General features: G+C 41.0%; 1 protein-coding gene across 1 annotated transcript in view; it reads left to right on the top strand.

Annotated features, from left to right (window-relative positions):
- LOC146829998 (uncharacterized) overlaps positions 1–24140 on the top strand; it is a 129920-nt gene that overhangs the window by 50124 nt on the left and 55656 nt on the right. Inside the window, exon 10 of the mRNA XM_085603681.1 lies at positions 22093–22233. Coding sequence (XP_085459807.1) covers positions 22093–22233 — 141 coding nt within the window. The remainder of the gene's footprint in view (positions 1–22092; positions 22234–24140) is intronic.

The following is a 24140-nucleotide window of genomic DNA, read 5'->3' as shown; positions in this document are numbered from 1 at the left end:
TGAGGCCCCCTCCTGGGTGGTTGGGGTTGTATATCTTGTATCTGTCTGGGATGGCGGTGCTAATGGCGGGGGCAGAGGATGCGTTGGTCCAGGTCTCTGTGAAGAAGGCGATGTCGGGCGAGAGAGAGTTGAATAGGCCCCAGATTACCACGGCGTGTTTGTGAACGGAGCGTACGTTGAGGAGGATGCATTTTAGGGTGTCGCCGGTGCTGGTGTCAGCAGTGTGGAGGCCGGGGTTTCGGTGAGGGTCTGGGGGCAGTGGAGGCAGGAGAACAGGCCATGGGTCATGGGTCTATATTGCAACCCTGACAAGACGGAGGTCTTGTTATCTGGACCTGACCACAATCAGGGCTGTCTAGTGCACTGGCCTACCCATCTGCTGGGTCCTAACCCAAATGACAAAGTGAGAAATGTAGGGGTCCTAATGGATCATAAGTCAACCCTCAAGTCTCAGATCTCAGTAGTCGTCACAAAGTCTTGCTGTATCCTCTGTACGCTGAGCAGATGAATTACACTGCTTCCCTGTTCAAAGTTCAAAGCCTAGTCAATCACATGCCAAGATATGTGCTACCTGCCTAGTGCTGGGACACTCTTGGAGTAGCTGTGCGCTTTATAAATCCCTCATTCATTCATTCATAATATTAGAAACCTTTCATTTAGATCTATTTCCAATAACAAACTTCATTGGGATCTGTGTCTTGAACTAGAAATTCATTTGATTATAAAAAGGTTCTATCATGTTTTTTTCATTTAAAAAATAAACTTTGCTGTATAGATCGATCTGGGAATTTGTGACTTCAAAAGATAACTTTAATGTACCACTGATAATTAAACCGCATTATTAAACCTTTCTAAACTACACTACACAGCAGCTCTGTCAATATTGGTCAGCGGGTTGAAATTTACTGGACTTGTTTATTGTGACTAGATAAGTCACAAAAGTCTGAGTCCTCTACAAAATAGAGGTGTTTCAGATCACGTTATGGTGACAAGTAATTTACATCAGCAGTCAATATCATTTTTTTATATGGAGGAGAAAAACCTTGGTTTAATTGTAAAACCTCCAAACGAAAGGACATTGGGGAAGCAGTGAATATCATTGCAGATTGCAGGCCCTGGAAACCCTTTTACGATCCTTGTCTGCATGACTGCTACAAAGTGTACGGCTCTTCACTGCTATGAATGTTGAATCATTTGCCTAGTGTCATGGACATGAAATCATGCAATTCTATTGTTGCAATGTATTTCCCAAATGTATGGATGGACACTTGCAACTTAAATCACAATGTAATTTTCATCTTTCTCAGAAGGATCAAACTTTACTGAAAGAAAGCATTAAACACAGTGCCACAGCTGCAAAATGCTATAATCCTGTGTTAAACTGGAGCAAATTAGGAGACACTGTCGCTGAAGCAATATTAATATGTGGTAAAATTACAATATAGAGGAATAATACTGCCAGAAATGTGTTGTAATATATAGATGATTTGCCTTTTTAGCTGCATAATTTAGCTGCTTCTGTTGCATTAAATGGTCCTTGACTGACACATAATTCCAGATGTTATGTTCTGTTATGTTATAGGGGTATCTGTAAAGCGCACGGCTACTTGTGTCCTTGTTCATTTATATAAGTGGGCAACCTGCACGAATCCACACAACCCCTGTGGTGATTTTAGTTGTCTTAGACAACATTAGAAACCTCTCTAAGTGGTAGCTGTGGAGAGCAGCCTTTAGGATTAGTCCAGAAGGAGTGTAAGGCAGATTGTTTCACCAGAACATAATCTTATAGGTATAGATTAAGTGAAAAAGAACCACACATTGTAGTCATAAAAATATGTATTTATTATAAGACACTCATTAACACATATCGATATCTCCAAGCTGCAGATACACAAAATGCACACAATAGTTGTCAATAGAGGTCACCAGGGGGAGACCAAACCATATTGTAAAATAGTCATGTGTGAACCACAACCCAGAAGATGCAGAAGTGCCGGGGACCAATGAACCACCCGTGGTAAATAACCAGGAGCCTCATGGAGGCCGTGTGCAGAGTGGGAACACAACCGCAGTATCAATGCAAGTCATTGAGAAAGACGTGGTTGCAATTTTAAAGAAGGACCCTCTACAGTCGACACTGAAGGAACCCTGTGAAAGACAGAAGGTTGGAGAGCCACCCCACCAATGGATACCTTAGGAACCAGGTTACCTATCCCAGGGAAGAGAGGTGCATAGGAGTGAAGTGCTCTCGGAAACCGCAGTCGAACTCAAAGGAGGACTTCAGGAAGAAGACGCTGCTGGAGAAGGTGAAAGTGTCCAGTGGAACCCAAAGGTGGATTCAAGCTGAGAAGTACCTGCAAGCCGAGGGGACAGAGCCTATGCCACTCAGAAGGGACCAGGAGGCATGGAAGATGAATGCCCACTGATGTCTGGTAAAGCAGGAGAGATGACGGTGACCTTGTAGCTGCAGCTGTGAAGACCAGGCAATGTTGTGGAAGACTAGGAAGACCAGGAGCTGTTCATCAGCTGTCCCACCTTGTATGTGGAGAGTTGATGGGTCGGTGTCCATTGAGAGCACCAACAAACCTTGGCAACTGCAAACAATGTGGAAAGTGAAGAAGTAGCAGTGTCGGAGCCAGCAAGGTCTAGGTGATTCACCACAAGCAGGGGAGTCAAAGCAGGCACCGAGCAATCAGGGGAGCCCACAGAATTCAAAGGTGACCCTCAAAAGGACCCAGAGGCCAGAACACTGGAACTGCAAGAGAACCCAGTGCAGCCCATAAAAGGAGCAAGCCCACGATGCAAGTGATGCGGTGAGGATGAAGATCTTGGTTCCTGTATGGAGCACAAGAACATGCATTGCAGCAGACGAGTGGGGCAACGAGATTAGAAGCAGCAGGAATCTTCCCAGTTGCAGCCTGGATGCCCAGAGTAAAGTCCAGCGAAATCCAGACTGCCCAAATGGTCAAAGTAGAAGTGGTGTCTTGAAATGAATCTTGTTTCATGACACATCTAGGGACCCACCCTAAGGTAAGCCCTTAAGTACCCTAAGGAAAGGGTTTGGATGATATAAGGTTCCTTCCCAGGCGAGGAGTTGGACATTGTGGAGGATACTCCCATGTCCTTTGTCTAGTTTCATGCCAGAGCAGGAGCCAATGCCTTCCTGAGCTGGTTTGAACTAGACTATGCAAGGGGGGCACCAAGTGTGCCCTTCAAGCAGCTTGAGTGATGCTAGCAAGCGCTTCCACCCGGCCTGAATACACTAAACACAACACATACAAAGGAGTAGGGAAATGTATTAACAAAGGTGGCACATGCTCAGTGAGAAAATACTGCCCTCATTCAGAAAATTGTGACATGCTTCAATATTGGGCTTCCTTCAATACACCCTTGCGCAGACCATAGATTGGGGTGGAGCAAAAGGGTGAGAAAAACAATGCTAACATATTAATTGAGATCACCGAAGAAAAGTGCAATGAAGGTTAAAACTAGCTCTGATGTGTTCCCATTCGAAACAAAAAAATCCTGGGCTATCTGGCTAAGTTAAAAACATGAAGAATATTGGTGATAGGAGAAGACTAAGATTTCCTTCAGTCCTGCTTACTGCAATCGTGTTGACATGTTTCTGCCGTCTGATATGTGCCCACAGTGTTGGGTCACTCCGGCATCCATCAGGATCCTTCGGATCCCCAAATGTATAAACTTCTCTTCCTCCTCTCTGCATATGCCAGCTCAAACCGGTTCAGAGCCTACTGCTCCCCCAGTGCAGGATTTTGAAGCACTCTAGGAGTGCACCCACCCAGCCCCAATACACAAAATCCTGTCTGGAAGGTGGTGACACCTCCGTGTGACAGGATGCCTATTGTTGGACCTCCTCCACTGTGAGTTTCGGTCAGCAGCAGGAGGGCAGCCCAGTGTCTGTGCTGGTGGCATCCATTTTGTGATGCCAGTGCTCTTTCAGGATTCTACCGTGTTTCCACAGTAGGTACATGCCTATCCCTCTAGAAGGGTGGGATCATACTCCCACACCAGTTACTGGTGTGGGGGTATGATTCCAAAGCGTTTGACACCAAACACAACATGTTTTGATGCAGCCATCCCAGAGTTAGCATTTACCACGAGGTTATAATGCACTTAAGAGTATATGGTTTAACCGCATCCACAAACAGCCACAGAGAATAGACTCTGAGCGCTGCAGAGGGTCCCTGCTCAGGCAGAGGCACCCCCTCACATGTAAACCAAGCACCCTGCCCTCAGGATTGACAGGGCCTGCCTTAGGGGTAACTGATAGGCTTATATTTGTGTGTAAGGTGAGATATAAGGAACCTATATCTCAGTGAGGAGTGCTAACACCACCGCACCCAGGCTGCAGTAGCAGGCCTGTGGTGCCAGATTTAGTCTGCTTCCCAGGGGTGGCATAATACATGCTTCAGCCCCTGGTAGGCCTGTGAAGTACCTATGCCCTTGGTACCTAGGGTACCATATACTAGGGGCTCATAAGGTACCACAGTATCCAATCCAAGTTGTTTAGAGAGAACAGAAAGACTGGGACCCTGATTAGCAGGGACCCAGCCAAACTATAGCCAGAAACCAGTGTTAACATCAGAAAAAAAGTGGGGGCAACATAACTGCAGATCCTCATCTCCTACAACCACGATCCTTCACGTTTTTGACTTAGCTAGATGGCCCGGAAATCAATTTTCGAGTGGGGACACTTCAGAGCTAGTTTTCACAATTTACGGTGTGGGGGTATGATTCCAACATATTTGATACCAAACATAATAGGGTATGTTACAGCCAGTTTTGAGATGGCCATTGCATAATGACGCTGTGCCCCTCTATATTTTATATGGCTGTCTCACTTACAACCTGGGAGAATGGATTCTGAAGGTTGTAGGGGTGGTGCTGCTGATGCAGTGGCACCCTCACACTTAGAACCGAGCACCTTGCCTTCAGGATTGAAAGGCCTGCATTAGGGGTGACTTATAGGTTTTATGTGCAGTGACCTTAGATATAGGGAAACCTATATCTTTCGTAAGTGATGCTAGTACTAGTTTACACAGGCTGCAATGGCAGGCCTATAGTTACAAATTGATTGGTCTCCAGTGGTTGGCATAATACATACTTCAGCCCATGGGGGACCCCTGGTGCACCTATGTCCTGGGTACCTCAATACCATACACTAGGGACATTTGTTGATGATCCATTTCTTTTTTAAGTTTTAAAGGAAAGTTTATTGGATGTCAATTACAACAGAATAACAATAGAACATAATATCTAAATATAGTAGAAATGCAAAAAATGTCATAAACGAGGGGAAGAAATGAAGAAAGAGGGGAAAGGGATAGAAGGGAGAAGGGAAGAAAATATCAATTGATAGAACAAAACATATTAATTGAAAATGTAACAATTGGTATACACAAAATCCTCTAATAAAGATGCATAATATAAACATAAGACATAATATATATGCAACCATCAGGAATAATTTCACGGAGGTTTGGGAACTTCTTCTGTGCAAGGTGTATGCAAAGGTAAGGATTGAGCAGATATGTTTAAAAAATTTGTGATGGGTAACCATAATAAGTCACGATTAATAGCAAGTGTGCCCCATACCACCAGGCTTGGAAAGAATCATTTGTGGCATTCTTCCAAGATTTAGTGATTTGTTGAAACGCTACAGCTATAAGTAAATCAATAATAGATGTGTTAGTAATGGAGGAAGACCATATCGCTGAAAGACCTCCTAAAAAAATATGTGAAAAAGTAAAGGGGAAATGGGTAGAGAAAATATTATTAATTTGCTTCCACACACTTGTCCAAAACTTATAGATCGCCGGACAAGTAAATAACATATGTTTAAGATCTGCCAGTGTAGCTGAGCAAGACCAGCAGGTAGAGGGAATAGAGGGATCAATTATATGTAATTTGGCAAGAGTGATCAAGAGTCTATTATATATAAAAGATACCGTTTGAGTTGTGTTTGCTGCTCTAGATGATTTCCTTATCTTGGTCAAAATTTTTTGCCATGTTAAAATAGAAAACGATTCCTCTAAATCTGATTCCCAATCATTTTCTACTTTAGATTTATCTCGAGTGCTAGAGGTATCCTGTAACTTTTTATAGATTTGAGAACAGAGGATGAAGAAAGTAAATAAGGGAGAGTAAGAGGAGAAGAGTTGATATGAGTGACGGAATCAGAAAGGGCATCATAACTATTTTTTGCAACTGAACACCATAGTCTATGTTTGGATTCAAAGGATAATGGTAAAGAAAAGCGGGATTGAAGTATAGAGAAAGAAATACAAGTACCTTCGTGAAAATGTTGGTGAGTCCAATTAAGACCGAGATCTTTCCATTCTTTCCAAAAAAGTGTCTTATTTCTAACTTTAATAGGGGGGATTATACCAAATAGGGGATTGTAAGAAACGTGAGTGATCATCTAGACCATCCAGGAAGAGAGGAGAAAATATTTTTCGAGAGTTTTTAAGAATAGGGAGAGAGAATTTCTTGGGAATATGGGATAATGACACAAATTCTTCAAAAGTGAAAGGGTGAAAGAAGGAGGATTCAACCTCTACCCACAATGGTTGAGAGGTGAGATCAGACACATGATTAGATAATAAGGAAACAGAATGATTAAGAAAATATGAAGTGTAATATGTGGTGAAATCCGGAAAATTAACTCCACTTAAATGTTTAGGACATTTAAGTTTAGCAAATGACATCCCAGCTTTCCTATTTTGCCATAAGAATTTTGATAATGTAGAGTAAATATTTTTATAGCAGGATTTAGGAATATTAACTGGAAGATTAGAGAGGTAAAACAAAATTATTGGAACTAACATCATTTTAATAGTTTAGTCTACCCCACCAGGATAAAACAAGGGATGCCAACGAGTCGTAGAGTCATTTAGAGTCGTTTGTAGATTTTTTTTATATTTAGTGTTACAGTGTCTTTAATAGAGGATTTGAACCATAAACCTAAGTATTTGATCTTAATCGGACTCCAGTGAAAAGAAGAAGCCAAAAAATCTGCATGGAAACAAAATGTATTTAGAGGGAGAATTTCACATTTATCCACATTAAGTTTGTAACCTGATACAACTTGATCGCAAAATCAGAAATTTCTGATAGAAAGGATGGAATAGAGGTTTGGGGGTTAGAAATGAATAAAAGAATATCGTCTGCATAAGAAGAAATTTTCAGATGTTTATCCCCATAAGGGTAGCCGGTAATATATTTATTTATTCGAATTTTTGTTAAGAAAGGTTCTAATGCCAAAATAAAAAGAAGACGAGAAAGAGGACATCCTTGTCTGACACCTCTGAAGAGGGGAAACGAAGAAGAAACAAGGCCGTTAGCTAAGATAAAAGATCTAGGAAAGGAATATAAGAATGAAATATAAGAAAGAAATTTCGGGCCAAAACCAAGCCAAACAAGAGTTGAGAATATATATTGCCAATTAACCCCGTCAAATGCTATTTCAGCATCTAATGCAACAGCAGCTAATGAATATTGATAGGAATGGGACTTACTAAGTCCATTGAAAAAGAGACGAGTATTGCCAGAAAGGTGACGACATTGTTCTTTACCAATTAGTTTAGGTACAATTTTGTTGAGACGAAGCGCTAGAATTTTTGCAAATATTTTGTAATACAGGTTGATTAAAGAAATAGGTCTATAATTTTTACATAAAGTATGATCCTTATTATCTTTGGGAAGAAGACAGATTAAGACCTCCTGAAAGGAGCCTTCAGATTTTTGGGACGATATAAAAAATGGAAATAATTGGTGAAGTTTAGGAACAAGCATATTGGAAAAATGTAAATAAAATTCTATCGTGAAGCCATCTGGCCCAGGAGCTTTGCCTTTTTTAAGCACCTGAATGGATTCCAGAATATCTTTAGGAAATATATCCGCTTCTAAGGAGGTAAAATCTATTTCTGGAAAGGAAGGAGAGGGAATAGAGGACAAATAATGATCGATGTCAGATAATAAGGGAGGAGATTCCGGAGTATAAAGATTTTGATAAAAGTTAGTGAACTCCGACAGAATATCTTCATCTTTATGAAGTGTGATATTGGATGAGGTGACAATAGATTCAATTTTTGTGCGTTCTCTTTTAACTTTAAGATAATTGGCAAGAAGGTTGCCAGCTTTATTTTGTGCGCTATAATATTTAGCACTAGATTTAAGTAAATACAAATTTGCAGATTTGGCCTTAAGAAGTTTATCCAAGTCTGATTGAGATTTAGTTAAGTAATAAGAATGTTCCAATTGTTTAATTTGCGTATTAATTGATTGTAAGGAATGAGAGGCCGTGCGTCTTTTATGGGAGACAAATGAAATAATGAAATCTCTGGAAGCAGCCTTAAAAGTGTCCCATAACAATTGAGGGGATATCAGAGGAGATTCGTTTTCTGTAAAAAATAGAGATGAAAAATCAAGGAAGGCTGGAGTAAATTTGGGATCCAATAGGAGAGAATTATTAAACCTCCATCTCCCAGTACCTTTTATGGGGGGGAGTAAGTCTAGGCGTAAGGAAACTGGAGCATGATCAGAAATTAAAATAGAGCCTATATCAGAATGGGTAATCTGTTGGGTCAAGGCTTTGGAAATAAAAATATAGGCAATCCGGGATTGGGAAGAATGAGCAGGTGAGTAGTACGTGTACTCTTGAAGTGTAGGGTGGCAGAGTCTCCAGGAGTCAACAAGAGATCTTTGAGATATAGTAGAGGTAAATTGAGTGTGCATGAGAAAGGGTGAGAAATGGGAATTGGACCTTCTATCTAAAATAGGATCCATAATCATGTTACAATCACCCCCTAAAATGAGATAATCATCAGTATATTGCATCAGAGAAGCAAGAATCTGGGGTCAAAACAATTGTCTTGTATAGTGGGAGCATACAAATTAAAAATAGTTAAAGGGATTTTATCAATCAATAAAGATACAGCAACCTATCTACCATCAGAATCGTTGTCTTGGTTTCTAAGTTTGATATTTAACCGCTTATGGCAGAGAATAGCAACACCGTTACGTTTCCCTGAAACAGGAGACGCAAAAACATGGCCCACCCAATTACGGCGTAATTTGGTAACTTCAACATCTTTTATATGAATTTCTTGCAATAACACAATGTCTCCTTTCAAGGTTGCTAAATGAGATAAAACTTGTTGCTTAATGGGGGAACCCAAACCTTTCACATTCCAAGAAAGTATATTTAACTACATCTAAATATATAAATTATAACAAGAAAGCTGTGAGAAAGCCAATTATGTACAAGAGTAAAAAATAAAACATCATATAATAATTTGGGAGATTGAAGTTGCAACTAGAGGAATATTGACAGAATAAAGCAGAAAAATATGAAATAAGAAAGAGTAATGAAATAAGGAGATTGAAAGTATAAAAGTATAAAATAGTAAAAGAGAGACTTAGAGGTGAGCAAGAAGAGAAATACCAGAGATAGAAAAATGACCAGAAATGGAAGTGAAAGGAAAACTTAATAGAAAGGAAAGGTAAAAAGGAACGCGCATAACAAAAAACAAAGGGACAAAGCGAAACAAACATTTGATGAAAAGATATGGTAACAAAAAGGCATACCGCAAGAAAAAAAGAAGAACGGGGTTGGTGAAGCCACATAAGGGAGATAAGACACTGAATGAAAGATCTCAGGACGAGACGGTAAGGAGGGGACATCTTCCAGGCAAGCTGAAGAGAACAAGAAACAACGAGGAACCACAAGACCGCAACCTGATGAAAGGAAGAAAAAGGAACATATTAATACAACAGAATGCTACATAATACATTAGGAAGGAAATTAATCAATACTAAGGACAAAACAAACAGATGCTACTGAAATAAATAGGTCTGTCATGGCTGAGGCACTTCGATGGACTCCGTTCTGCAGCTGTTCAAAAATTGTTGGAGGAGCGCTGGATCTTCATAACTAGTTGTTTTATTATTATAAATCACTTTGAAGAGACATGGGTGGAACAAACCATAACGTGCATTTAGGCTACGTATTGCAGGTCTCATCTCCAAGAACCTTTTCCGACGTTCAGCAGTTGTCTTGGCATAATCCTGAGCAAAAAAGAGATTAGAATCATTCCAAGATATTTTCCACGTTGCTTGGCAGCATGGAGGACTCTGAGTAAATCTGTATACTCCAAAAAATACAAAATAATTCCTCTCGGTTTAGTAGATGATGATGAAGAACGAGCTATCTGACCTAGACGATGCGCCCGTTGGATATTCAATGAAGGGGTTTCAGGAAGACCTAGAAGAGTTGGCAAAAAAGACTGAAAAAAGGAAATTGGATTAGAGCCTTCAAGTCCTTCAACTAATCCGTAAATGCGTAGGTTATTGCGCCTGTTGCGGTTTTCTAAATTTTCAATCTGTTGTTTAAGTTGTTCTATCTCTTTAGAGATGAGAGGAACTTGATTTGTAAGTCCTTGAACAGAATCAACACGCAATTCTAGGTCCCCAACTCTTTTTTCAGTGAGGGACCAATTGGCTTCCAGATTCTGAAGTCGGGTGTTGGTTTCCTCCATATGTGGTTTGAGAGCACGGATTTCATCAAGAAGGAGCTCCATGGATATTAAGGATGATGAATTAGTAGGAGAAGGTGGGTTAGCTTTCACTCATTTGCCTGAAGTAGACGCAGAAGGTATTTTGGAGCCTTGTTTAGCGCTTGGACGAGGAGTAGGTGGAGTAGAAGTCTTGGAACCAACAGAGTCTTTGAGATTATCATCGATGTGATCCTGTAGGAGGTCAAAAGGATTGTAGACCTCTAAACCCGCCTCATTAGAAGGAAGAGCGCCACTACAATTAGTGCGAGGCATTGTCATATGTGGCAGTGTGAAGAGAGACACTTTATATGCAACGAATAGAAAAGATTATAATAATGGAGTCACTCAGAGTCCCCCAAACGGAAACAGAGACAAACTGGTGAAGAAATAAAAAGAGAATTAGAGAACTCTAGTCCAGGCGGTATCAGCCTAAAAATCCAGGAGTGAAGTGAAATAAATGGTGTTCAACAGCAACAGAAACCACATTAGTTGAAAAGGCATCAGTGCGAACATCACAAAACAATTGAGGCTATTTTGAAATATCAAATGATTGACTAGATTTTGACACCGAAATTCTCCTCTTTATGAAGCACATGCCAAATTCACATAAGAAACTACTAACACAATGGTCTCCACCACACTATCTAAGTGGTACAGTAAAGTTTGACTTTGAATAATTCGGAGTTGGCATCACCTGTATGACTGTCAGAGTACCAAGGATCCACAGGAGCCGATGATGGTCCCAACGCCCCTCCACCTCAGGCACCACCCGAGAATACTCAAGGTAGTAGCTAAAGCAGGGGGGAAAGGGGAAGTGGATAAGAAACAAGAGAGACAGCCTCTGTAGATGGTAGGTCTTCACACAATGGTCTGGGTGGATCCTCTTGCTGCACCTGGATATGAAAGACACAATGTAAAAACTACCCACACTCCTCTTATGCTTAATGTCTAACCATGTCATTAAATTTACCCTGTAGACCTCTGGCTGTAGCTTCTCTCTTTTATGTTTATATTTATTTGGTGTTAATCGGCATCAGTATCTAGGGGAAAACAACAGCCTTTAATACATTCCTACACCGACTAATTCTAATTGGCATATGTTAGTGCTCTCTCATATAATTACCTTCGCTACATGTTGTAGCTTTTAAACCCAACTGTCAACTGCTGTTATTCCTTAAATAAGTATGAGCATGCCAGAGAGATAAATAAACTTGCTCACGATGATAAGATTGTCTTTCTGTTAAAGATTTCTGAAGCGTTGTTTGGTAATACTATTCAGTCATAAAATAACTCCGAAGTTCACAACTGAATTATCTGGAACATGAAGCGCCACAAGTTACCTCAATAGTTCTATAAAGGACAAAACTATACCATTTGCTGGAACTCAGGAATCCAAGAACTGGTACACGAAAATTCTCTTGGCTTGGTTTTCTCTTGACAGGAATGTTGACTCCCACGTTGCGCATGCGGGTTCTAGTCGAGATGAACAGAATTGTTGAGGTAAACACAAATTAGCGCTGCGTCATGAGGTGACACTACACACTCTCCAAGGCTACAGTTGAAGTGCGCAGTTCCTTCGTGGAACGCGCTCCTTGAGCCTCCTGACTGCCGCGTGAAGGAAAACACTAGACCGCTCACCTGTTTTAAATCTGTGCTCTTTTGCGCGGCCATTTTCCACCCCTGAGTCTCTTATTATTGTTAGGCATTGTTTTAACAGGATTTTGGGCGCCAAACATTTCCGTCTACAGAGCGGATACTTAATTTGTTTAGCCCTAGGGTTGCAGGGGTGACGTTGCATTTTGTTTTGGTAGCAGTTGCTTCCCAAGTCCTGACAGTACCTCCCTCCAAAGGGGGCTCCCCCAATCTTGGTTTAGTTGGATAGATTTTATGGAATTTCCTGACTAACTTGGGTGCATGTACATTGGAACTTGGTTCCCAAGACCTTTCCTCTGGCCCAAACCCTTTCCACTCAACCAAATAGTACAATTTGTTTCTGGAGACTTTAGAGTCTACAATTCTACTAACCTCAAATTCTTCTCCTTACTCAACTCTAACTGCGGTTGGGTTTGGTTTTAACCTTGCATTGAGTGGATTCTTTTTTAGCAATGATACATGAAAGGCGGGATGGATTTTTAACTGTTTGGGTAATTGTAGCCTCACCACTACTGGATTTATTATCTTTTGAACCTTAAAGGGACCGAGGAATCTGGGCTGAAACTTCCTATTCCCTTTTAATCTTAAGTGCTTATTGGACAACCAGACCTGATCTCCCACCACAAACTTGGTGCCCACCCGTCTCTTCTTATCTGCCTGTCTTTTGTAGGATTGTTTTGCCTTAAGTAAGTTTGCTTGAGCCTTTTTATATGAGTTCTTCAGCTCCTTCACCACATCAGTGACGGCAGGCACCATATCATGTTTTTTCCCAACCATAAAATCAGGGTGTCTTCCAGTATTCAAATAGAACGGTGAATACCCCGTTGAATCATGTACTGCATTATTGTAGGCAAACTCGGCTGTCCACAAAAGATCCGACCAGTTCTCATCCTGTTCCAACAAATAAAGCCTCAGGTATTGCTCCAATTCCTGATTGACTCTTTCCGTCTGTCCATCGGTTTCAGGATGATAACTGGTGGAGAACCTCGTGTCGACCCCTAAGCTGTGCATAAAGGTTTTCCAGAATTTGGAAATGAATTGGGTTCCCCTGACTGAAATGATTATTTGTGGAATCCCATGTGCCCGGACTATGTGTTGATTAAATATCTGAACTAGTTGTGGGGCGGTGGGTGTTTTCTTTAATGGAATAAAATGGCTCATTTTGGAAAATGAATCCACTAATACCAATATGACTGTATGTCCTTGACTAGCTGGTAGATCCACTATCAGATCTAAAGACACAGTATGCCAAGGATAAGGTGCATTAGGCAGGGGTTGCAATAATCCCTGAGGGGCCTGCCTACTTGGTTTCCCTTTTATACAGGTTTCACAAGTTGAAACGTACTGTCCCACCTGAGCCGCCATGCCAGGCCACCAAAAATTTCTTCCAATCAACTCTAAAGTTTTCTTGATGCCCTTGTGACCTGCCAACCGATCGTCGTGACATTCCTTAAGAGCTTTCGTCTGCAACTCTTCGGTGGGCAGATACAATTTTCCATCATAATACGGGAGACCTCCTGTTATAGTTTTCCGGTCGTCCTCACCGACCCAGTCTTTCCAAATGCTGTCTGGACACTTTTCTTGGATTTCCTGTGCAAATTCTTCAAGATGGACCGTGCCAATAATCTTGTCCAATGGAATAATGGGTTCCGCCTTAGTGGCTCTCACTTCTTCAGGTGCATTTAATCTAGATAAGGCATCTGCTTTCCCATTTTTCGCTCCCGGTTTGTAGGTGATCACAAAATTGAAATCTGAAAAGTACAAAGACCATCTCAATTGCCGTGGCGTAAGGGTCTTGGCTGACTTTAAAAACTGTAATTTACGGTGATCTGTGAACACAGTTACGCAATGCTTGGCTCCCAACAGATAGTGTAGCCAATCTTGGAAGGCTTCTTTTACTGCCAACAGCTCTTTGTCTGCAGTTGAATAATTGAGTTCTGGTTCTGACAGTTTCCTTGATCTAAATGCCACTGGATGAAGTTGACCCGTTTGTTTGTCCCTTTGTGACAGGATACCTCCTGTAGCGAAATCGGACGCATCTGTTTCCACGTAAAAGGCCTGTTCCGGATCGGGATGCATCAAAATTGGGGCTGTAATGAAAGTTTTTTTTAGAAATTGAAACGCTTGTTCAGCCTCATTGGACCAATCAAATTTCTTCCCCTTCTTTAAAAGTTGAGTGATAGGAGATACTTTGGCAGAAAAGTCTGGAATAAATCTTCGATAAAAATTGGCAAAGCCAAGGAAGCTTTGTATTTCCTTTACGTTCTTGGGTGAAGACCAATCCTGTATGACTTGCACTTTAGCGGGATCCATGGCTACTCCTTCAGCAGATATGATGAAGCCAAGGAACTCCACACGCTCAACATGGAAGGAACACTTTTCCAGTTTGACAAACAGATGATTCTCTAGTAATTTTTGTAAAACTGCTCTTACATGTTTTACATGATCCTCTATGGTGTTTGAGAAAATCAGGATGTCATCTATATAGACAACTGCCACTCGATCCAGAAATTCTCGAAGAACATCATTTACCAGATGTTGAAAAGCTGCGGGAGCATTACTTAGTCCATATGGCATCACCTGATACTCGAAAAGGCCATATTTAGTCCTGAAGGCTGTTTTCCACTCGTCACCTTCGGCCACTCTCACCAAGTGATAAGCTCCACGTAAATCAAGTTTGGTGAAAACCTTAGCTTTTTTGACCTGATCCAGAAGTGGTGATATAAGTGGTAACGGGTATCGATTCTTCACCGTTACCTAATTTAATGCTCTGTAATCGATACAGGTGCGTAGAGTTCCATCTTTTTTGGGTCGAAAAAATAGCAGCGATGACACTGGCGATTGAGAAGGTCTGATAAAACCGATCTTCAGAAATTCGTCTAGGTACTCCTTGAGATAGACATTTTCTGCTTCTGTCAAGGCGTAAATTCGACTACACGGCAATACTGCACCAGGCTCTAACTCAATCTTGCAGTCATACTCCCGATGTGGTGGAAGCTTTTCCGCATTTCTTTTGTCGAATACACTGGCCAAGTCTTGGTATTCTACTGGAATTTCTTGGGTATTTATTACAGCACACACGCAATTGATGAGTTGAGCCAATTCTGTAGCTGGTGTTCCTTCTGAATGGTTTTTTGTTCCTGGGAAACAATTCTTGATACAATGCTCAGAGTCCATTTTGACTGTTCTTCTTTCCCAGTCAATAGTGGGGTTGTGCTCGGTCAACCATGGTAATCCCAGTATTAACTGAAATTGTGGAGCGTCTATGAGGTTGAATCTAATATATTCTCGATGACTCTGTAACCCAACTAACTCTAAGGTTTCTGTTTCATCTGTAATGGGGCCTGAAGTTAAGTTTGAACCATCCACTGACTTAACCACTTCGAAATTCTTCTTTTTGATTGCTCTTACTCCTATTTCTTTTGCATAGCTCAGGTCACAAAAATTCCCTGTTGCCCCAGAATCAATCATGACTGACACCCCAGGAACTTCCCTGTGTCCAAATTTTATGGTAAAAGAGACTATTAAATGCGGAGCTGCTGATTGTAAAGTATTAACTAATTGTTGGTGTTCCGGAGTTGACTGTTCTTTATTTCCCACCAGGGCAACCCCCTCTACTGATGGGATCTGTATTTTAACCCCACGTTTGTCTTGGGCTTTTTGTGGCAGTCTTTTACAAAATGTCCTGAATCTCCACAATACATGCATAAGTTTTTAGTTCGTCTTTTCTCTCGCTCTTCCTTAGTAAGAGGCCCTCTTATAGACCCGATTTGCATAGGTTCCTCTCCACTGACTGTTTCAGTCTTGTTACTGTCTGATTTGATGCAGTCCAAGCGGGGAACAAAAGACCGAAACTCCTTCTTCTTTTCTGAACGCCTTTCAAATAGTCGATGATCGATTTGAAGAACTAGATCTATCAACTCTGATATTTCTTGAGGTCTCTTGGGTATTTGAGCTAAGGCGTCCTTTAATTCGTCCTTTAGACCTCGATAGAATATAGCTGAACGTTTATCCTCAGGCCAGTTGGTTTCCACAATTAGTTTATTAAATTGAGCAATATATGCTACCAGGTCACGACGTCCTTGCTTCAAATCCAGCAGTTTATTGTCTGTAGCTTGGTTGGCGGTTCTTCTGTCGAAAATTCTCAGGAACTCCTTCTTAAAAAGCTCATAGTTGTACAGGGCTGGGTCATTACGAGAAATCAAAGGCATGGACCAGGCGGCAGCATCACCACTCAAGTAGGACAGCACAAATGCAACTTTAGCCTGCTCTTCCTTAAATACTACCGACCTACACAAAAAGTGCAATGAACACTGGGTCAGGAATATCTGCGCTTTATGTGGATCCCCATTGAACCTTTCAGGGTTAGCTAATGGCACAATAGGAGCTACCGAATGAATAACTTGTGTGGCTACCTCAGTCGCTGCCCCGCGATTAGCTTCTAAACTTGGTAATGGCGTAGTTCCCGCAAGGAACTCTTCCATTTTCAATTTAATTTGGTGTGTCTCCTGTTGGGACCTTCTTATCTCATCCCTAAGGCTCCGATTTTCATCGGCTGATTGTGTCAACTGGTTTTGTAAACCTTCAAGCACTCCTGCCAAGGCCTTTAAATCAAAACCCTCAGCCATATCGACTCAGGTGGATTAACGGCACTTCAATCTGTCAGAGTACCAAGGATCCACAGGAGCCGATGATGGTCCCAACGCCCCTCCACCTCAGGCACCACCCGAGAATACACAAGGTAGTAGCTATAGCAGGGGGGAAAGGGGAAGTGGATAAGAAACAAGAGAGACAGCCTCTCTAGATGGTAGGTCTTCACACAATGGTCTGGGTGGATCCTCTTGCTGCACCTGGATATGAAAGACACAATGTAAAAACCACCCACACTCCTCTTATGCTTAATGTCTAACCATGTCATTAAATTTACCCTGTAGACCTCTGGCTGTAGCTTCTCTCTTCTATGTTTATATTTATTTGGTGTTAATCGGCATCAGTATCTAGGGGAAAACAACAGCCTTTAATACATTCCTACACCGACTAATTCTAATTGGCATATGTTAGTGCTCTCTCATATAATTACCTTCGCTACATGTTGTAGCTTTTAAACCCAACTGTCAACTGCTGTTATTCCTTAAATAAGTATGAGCATGCCAGAGAGCTAAATAAACTTGCTCACGATGATAAGATTGTCTTTCTGTTAAAGATTTCTGAAGCGTTGTTTGGTAATACTATTCAGTCATAAAATAACTCCGAAGTTCACAACTGAATTATCTGGAACATGAAGCGCCACAAGGTACCTCAATAGTTCTATAAAGGACAAAACGATACAATTTGCTGGAACTCAGGAATCCAAGAACTGGTACACGAAAATTCTCTTGGCTTGGTTTTCTCTTGACAGGAATGTTGACTCCCACGTTGCGCATGCTGGTTCTAGTCGAGATGAACAGAATTGTTGAGGTAAACACAAATTAGCGCTGCGTCATGAGGTGACACTACACACTCTCCAAGGCTACAGTTGAAGTGCGCAGTTCCTTCGTGGAACGCGCTCCTTGAGCCTCCTGACTGCCGCGTGAAGGAAAACACTAGACCGCTCACCTGTTTTAAATCTGTGCTCTTTTGCGCGGCCATTTTCCACCCCTGAGTCTCTTATTATTGTTAGGCATTGTTTTAACAGGATTTTGGGCGCCAAACATTTCCGTCTACAGAGCGGATAGTTAATTTGTTTAGCCCTAGGGTTGCAGGGGTTGACGTTGCATTTTGTTTTGGTAGCAGTTGCTTCCCAAGTCCTGACAATGACCTTCTGTGAGAAGCGTGCCTGGTATATGATGTCCACTAATGTAAGTGGGCACCTTGCACCGGTCCAGACAACACTTATGGTGATGTAAGAGGTCTTAGACAACCTCAGAAGCTCTCTAAGTGGTAGTGGTGGGGAGCAGCCTTCAGGCTAAGTTTTGAAGGAGTGTAAAGCAGGTTGTTTTACAAGAATGCAATCTTATAGTATAGATTAAATGAAAATGAACCACATAAATTATTTTTCTAAATATGCATTTATTATATGACACTATCTAGTATGTTACAGTATCTCCTATATCGAGATAGACACAAAGCACGAAATAGTTTTGCAAAGAAATCACAGTAATTAGCATTAATGCACAGTGGGACCAAGGGTGTGACCAAACCACATACTAAGAAAGTGGTATAAGAACCACGACTCGGGTCAGGACAATTTTGAGAGGAGTATAGGAATTATAGAGTCAGGATAGGAATTTTAAAAATGAAAGACCCTTCCCAGTGGACCCTGAAGAAAAACTGTAGAAGATAGAAGGTTGGAGAGGCACCTCACCCATGCCTACCATAGCACCCATGTTACCTATATTTGATGTACAGCTCCCATTCACTTTCTTAGCCTTATCCCTAGTAGTAGTATGAGAATTTACATTATCACTAATTCACCCACAATCAGTGTCTTTAACTTCTGAGCTCAAATGAGCAGCGGGATCAAACACATTAGCACATGCAATATCAAGAGCCACAGTTAGTCAAAAGTTAGAATTGGTTTTGGCAGAATCACTTGTTCTTGTTGGAGAGTTGTACACCACCAGCTCATTGTTAGTTATGTCTCTAGGTTCTACATTACGGACAATATTTTGATTACGGGTCGGAGATATAATGTAGATTTCCTCTAGAGTTTCTACTTCAGGAAACTACCAGCCACTCCCCACCTTGATTTGGATAAATTATCACAGCCACTAAGTAAACTTCCGAACTTCTTGTATTAACGTTTGGTATATCAATAGCCACACAGTTCGCTGGTGTGAGTGATGCAATCTTTTTGGCTGCTTTGAGGGACTTCACTAGGGCTACCCTTAGCCTTCCATTTGCCCATATTCCAAAGAGACCTCAATCAGATAACCAGACGACACATAAACCAAGGAGCAAACCTTATGAGAACAGTACCAGATATATGGGTAAAACATTCCCTTTGATTGTGTGACAGCAGATCCAAACAATAATGAAATAATGTTAGGACTACAGTATCTGCAGCATTTATGCTTCAGCAAATTAGTTTACATCAAAAACCCATAGCATTATTCCGAGAGCCAAGTTTGGTGGCCCAGCCCAGGCTCTTCTGGGATCTGCCAGACGTGGACGGGTACACCCTTGGCGTGGGCAGCATGCATCCGTTGCCGTGGGACAGTGGCACAATTTTCAGCATGAGAGGTGCCGCAGGGCATGCTTGGGAGTGTAGTTCTACCTTTCCTTGGTTGCTCCACACACAGAGTGGCACCCTAGATGGCAGCAGGCTCCACAGACTTCACCAGCGCCGCAGTCAGTGGCATACTTTTCAGTGCGAAATGGGCCATAGGACAGGCAGGGTAGGGTAGTTCCTCCTCTCCCTGGTCGCTCCACACGCACAGTCACAACCCAGATGGCAGCAGGCCCAGCAGACTTCACACAATTGATATAATATTAAGATATAATATATTTGCAGTGTCATAAATAAGTCTTTGGACCTAAAAAGTCACATTGACAAAATTGTTTAACTATATAAAAAAAAAGTCATGTCAGCTACTGTGTTTTGTCCAAATGAATAGTCATTTGTTGATGATCCATTTCTAAAGGGCTGACCTCATTTCCCGTCAGCTTGCTGCACACATTTACCAAACCCTGCCCGGGACTGAGGGTTGTCGTGCTTCATTACAGATGTTACAGTCTCTGCACATAAACCAGCTGCTTGTTCAATAACCATTAGTCATAGCTGATTCCTATCAGTTAATTATTAGTTATCGATATCAGTTAGTGACTCAAACACATCACAAGAGTCACAAAAGAGTTTATTGGTCTGGGAAGTAACATTAAACGTTGTGTTTTACCTACTTTTACAAGTGTTTGTTTTTAGTTCTAAATCGTCCAACTGCCTGTCAATTAAATTGGAAATAGGGCTCAGTTCATTATATTTTTACTTTTTGTATGAATAGACAGTGAATTTTTAATTTTTATTCCAGTTTTGAGTGTTTTGGCACACATGTAAATGTGCATGTATAAATGAGTACCAGAGAAGTACTAAATTGCTTACTCAACATTACTTTGTAATTAAACCCTATAGAGTCCAAATCTTTATAAAAATGAGTTTTAAACTGGGAGAAACACATTTGAAAATCAAGTTATAATTCTGGTCCTTTTCACCGACAGAATCAAAGGTCCAGGTTTATAAACATTTCATGCAGTGCAGCAAGGCAACTCAGTGGCTGCATTACGTTTTATTGAGACATCAATAAAGCACCATATTTACAGAGATGTGGTGAATTTCTGCTGCCTACTTTTTCTTGTGCCTGGAATCCATGAAGGCATTATTGGAAGGCAAGTGTGCCTGCCTCACAGTAGGGAATGTTTTTCTGCCTGAAGGAAAACCTTCCTGCCCAAAACCAATCCTTAAAGGCATTTTCCTTTTTCTATATGGGATGTGGAATGCATCATACTTGCTTCAAAGGAAGTCACAGGGAGAAAAAGATACATTTCTCCTCTTTAAGCCTAAACGGCTTGCTAGTTTAAAAATATCTTGGACTAGAACAACAATCACAGTGATTCACATCTACCTTTGCTGAACTTACAACAAAGATTGAGAAAGGTAGAGTTTTCACGCTAAAAATTGCTTTACCACCTCAAATTTCAACTGTGATTGGGCTTTGAAGACAATATTTCAAATGTCCATGCTGTCATATATGACATTTAACTGAGCAAGCATTGTACGCCACAATGATATAACAGAAAATCCCCAAAACAACTTTGTCAGATGACATCAGGTAAATATTTGTAAGATAGCCAATTTGAGAAATATCTATGCAAAGAGAAGGATTGTTTGAATTTGGAAAAATCTTAGTGAAAAATAGAACTAAATAAAACAGCTTTGCAATGAGTGCTTTGTAGGATATGAGCAATAATTCTAAAATGTAAAGAGACGAGAGTCTCTGAATCTGACGCATACACATTCCCCAGAACAGCTCATCTCATTTTTCTAACAATTATTGCAGCACTAGTTTGCTCAGGACAAAACTGTCAAGTATTTGTCTAATTTAAAGAGTGCTATTCAGCAGATTTCTAAAGGAAACTATTATTGTATTTATGTAATAGACGTACAATCTCATTTGGAGGAGGACAGGAAATAACATCGGACAGGAAATGGTTGATTCCCTGCGTGACCTTCTAGCTGCATTGGCAATTTGGGGTGCTGCATATGGCTGATATTCCATGACGTAAAATACTCCAGCTGCTTCACCCATGGTGTCATTGTTGAGTAAATGATGCTAAATATTGTTGAATATCAGTTGCCTGAGTGAGTGAGGGATCTGCCTCTATGTCTGTTGGAGTCATTACTGTGGCAGTCTGCTGAACAAAGGGAGTGGACTTTCACTTAAGGCTTAGTATCATCTACTTCACCCAGCATGTTAGGCAGAGTAGACATGCAGTCATTGGCAGTGTATTCCCACTTTGTGGGTGCATCTGTAGTGTCCACACTTTGAGATGCAAATTTCACTAGTGCAGAAAATCCTCTGGCATAGGAGGGCATTTTTGGATTTTCCATTGAAGTGTCTTTGTCCATAGTGCTTACATATGCTTAGGTGAAAATACAGCTACTGACGCTGGACAACTCTATCTTTGATGGAGTTTCCTTCTCTGTCTTGGCAGAGAAGGAAAATGCACCACAATGTGTGTAATCTCTGGGTTTTGCTCACAGATCTGCAATAGAGTTATGTATAATATAAATTCAACCTGATGGATTTTGATAGACAATCTGCAGTTTCATTTTCTAACCTGTGATTGCAAGATGTATTTTTTATGTAAACAAATGTGTATTCCACAGTCGAATGTGCTATTGAACCAAAATCAAGAGTCAATTGTGGCTACGAAGGAATCACCAAAGAGCAGTGCAATGTAAAAGGCTGCTGCTATGATGACAGCAAACCGGGAACCATCTGGTGCTTCAATCGACTTCAGCCGAACGGTAAGGTGCTAAGAAGAAGGACGTCTGTGTTTTCAATTTGCGGTTTCTTGTAAAACAGTTGAGGATATTTTGAAATATCAAATGATTGACTAGATTTGAACATCGAAATACCCCTCTTTGTAGAACACATGCCAAATTCACATAAGAAACTACTGACACAATGGCCTCCAGCATACTCTCTATGCAGTACAGGAAAGTTTGACTTTGGATACTTCGAAGTTGGTATCACTTCTATGGCCTTCTGTGAGAAGCAAGCCTGGTATATGATATCCACTAATGTAAGCAGGCACCGTGCACCAGTCCAGACAACCTTTATGGTGGTTTAAGAGGTCTTAGACAACCGTTAAAGCTCTCTAAGTGGTAGTTGTGGAGAGCAGCCTTCAGGCTAAATCTTGAAGGAGTATAAAGCAGCTTGTTTTACCAGAATGCAATCTTATAGGATAGATTAAATGGAAAAGAACCACACAAAGTATTTTTAATTATATGTATATATTATATGACACTATCTAGTACGTTACAAAAGTTCCTACACCGAGATGGACACAAAGCACACAATACTTTAGCAAAGAAATCACAGTTAATAGCACTAATGCACAGTGGGCCCCAGAGGGGATCAAACCATATACTAAGAAAGTCGTATAAGAACCACCACTCCAGTCAGGACAATGTCGAGAGGATATAGAATCGATGGGACCCCAAGGAACTAGCAACGGTGAGTAGATTGGGACCCCCCAGAAAGTGCATGCACGGTGGGAACACTACAGCGGGCTCCGTACAACTCTACGCATAAGTCGCGGTGGAGTTTTAAAGATTAAGGACCCTTCCCAGTCTACCCAATGATATAACAGATAATACCCAAAACAACTTTTTGAGATAACATCAGGTAAATATTCGTAAGATAGTCAATTTGAGAAATATCTATACAATGAGAATGATAATTTGAATTTGGAAAAAGTCTTAGTGAACAGTAGGATTAAATAAAATACCAGTGTAAAGAGTGCTTTGTAGGAAATGAGCAATAATTCTAAAATGTAAAGAGACGAGAGTCTCTGAATCTGACGCATATGTAACCCACTACACATTACCCAGAACAGCTCATCTCATTTTTCTACCAATTATTGCAGCACTAGTTTGCTCAGGACATAACTGTAACGTATTCGTCCAGTGTAAGGAGGACTTTTCAGCAGATTTCTAGAGGAAAATATTGTTGCATTAATGTAAGAGACTTACCTTCTCATTTTGAGGATGACAGTAAATAAAATCTCACAGGAAATGGTTGATTTCCTACGTGGACTTCTAGCTGCATAGACACTTTGGGGTGCTGCATATGGCTGATATTCCACGATGCAAAATACTCCAGCTGCTTAACCCATGGTGTCATTGTTGAGTAAATGATGCTAAAACTAGTTGAATATCAGTTGCCTGATCTGAGTGATGGATCTGCCACTAACTCTGTTGAGTCATTCCCGTGGCAGACTGCTGAACAAAGGGAGTCGCCTTTCACTTAAGGATTAGTGACATTTACTTCACCCAGCATGTTTGGCAGAGTAGACATGCAGTCATTGGCAGTGTACTCCCAATTTGTGGGTGCATCTGTAGTGTCCACACTTTGAGATGGAAATTCCACTAGCGCAGAAAATCCACTGGCAGAGGAGGGCATTTGTGGATTTTCCATTGAAGTGTCTTTGTCCATAGTGCTTAGATCTGCTTAGGTGAAAATACAGCTACTGACGCTGGACAACTCTATCTTTGATGGAGTTTCCTTCTCTGTCTTGGCAGAGAAGGAAAATGCACCACAATGTGTGTAATCTCTGGGTTTTGCTCACAGATCTGCAATAGAGTTATGTATAATATAAATTCAACCTGATGGATTTTGATAGACAATCTGCAGTTTCATTTTCTAACCT

This window comes from Triturus cristatus, chromosome 5_1, assembly GCF_964204655.1.
Source record: "Triturus cristatus chromosome 5_1, aTriCri1.1, whole genome shotgun sequence".
In the NCBI taxonomy this organism is placed as follows: Eukaryota; Metazoa; Chordata; class Amphibia; order Caudata; family Salamandridae; genus Triturus; species Triturus cristatus.
This window is presented reverse-complemented; position numbering and strand designations above follow the sequence as displayed.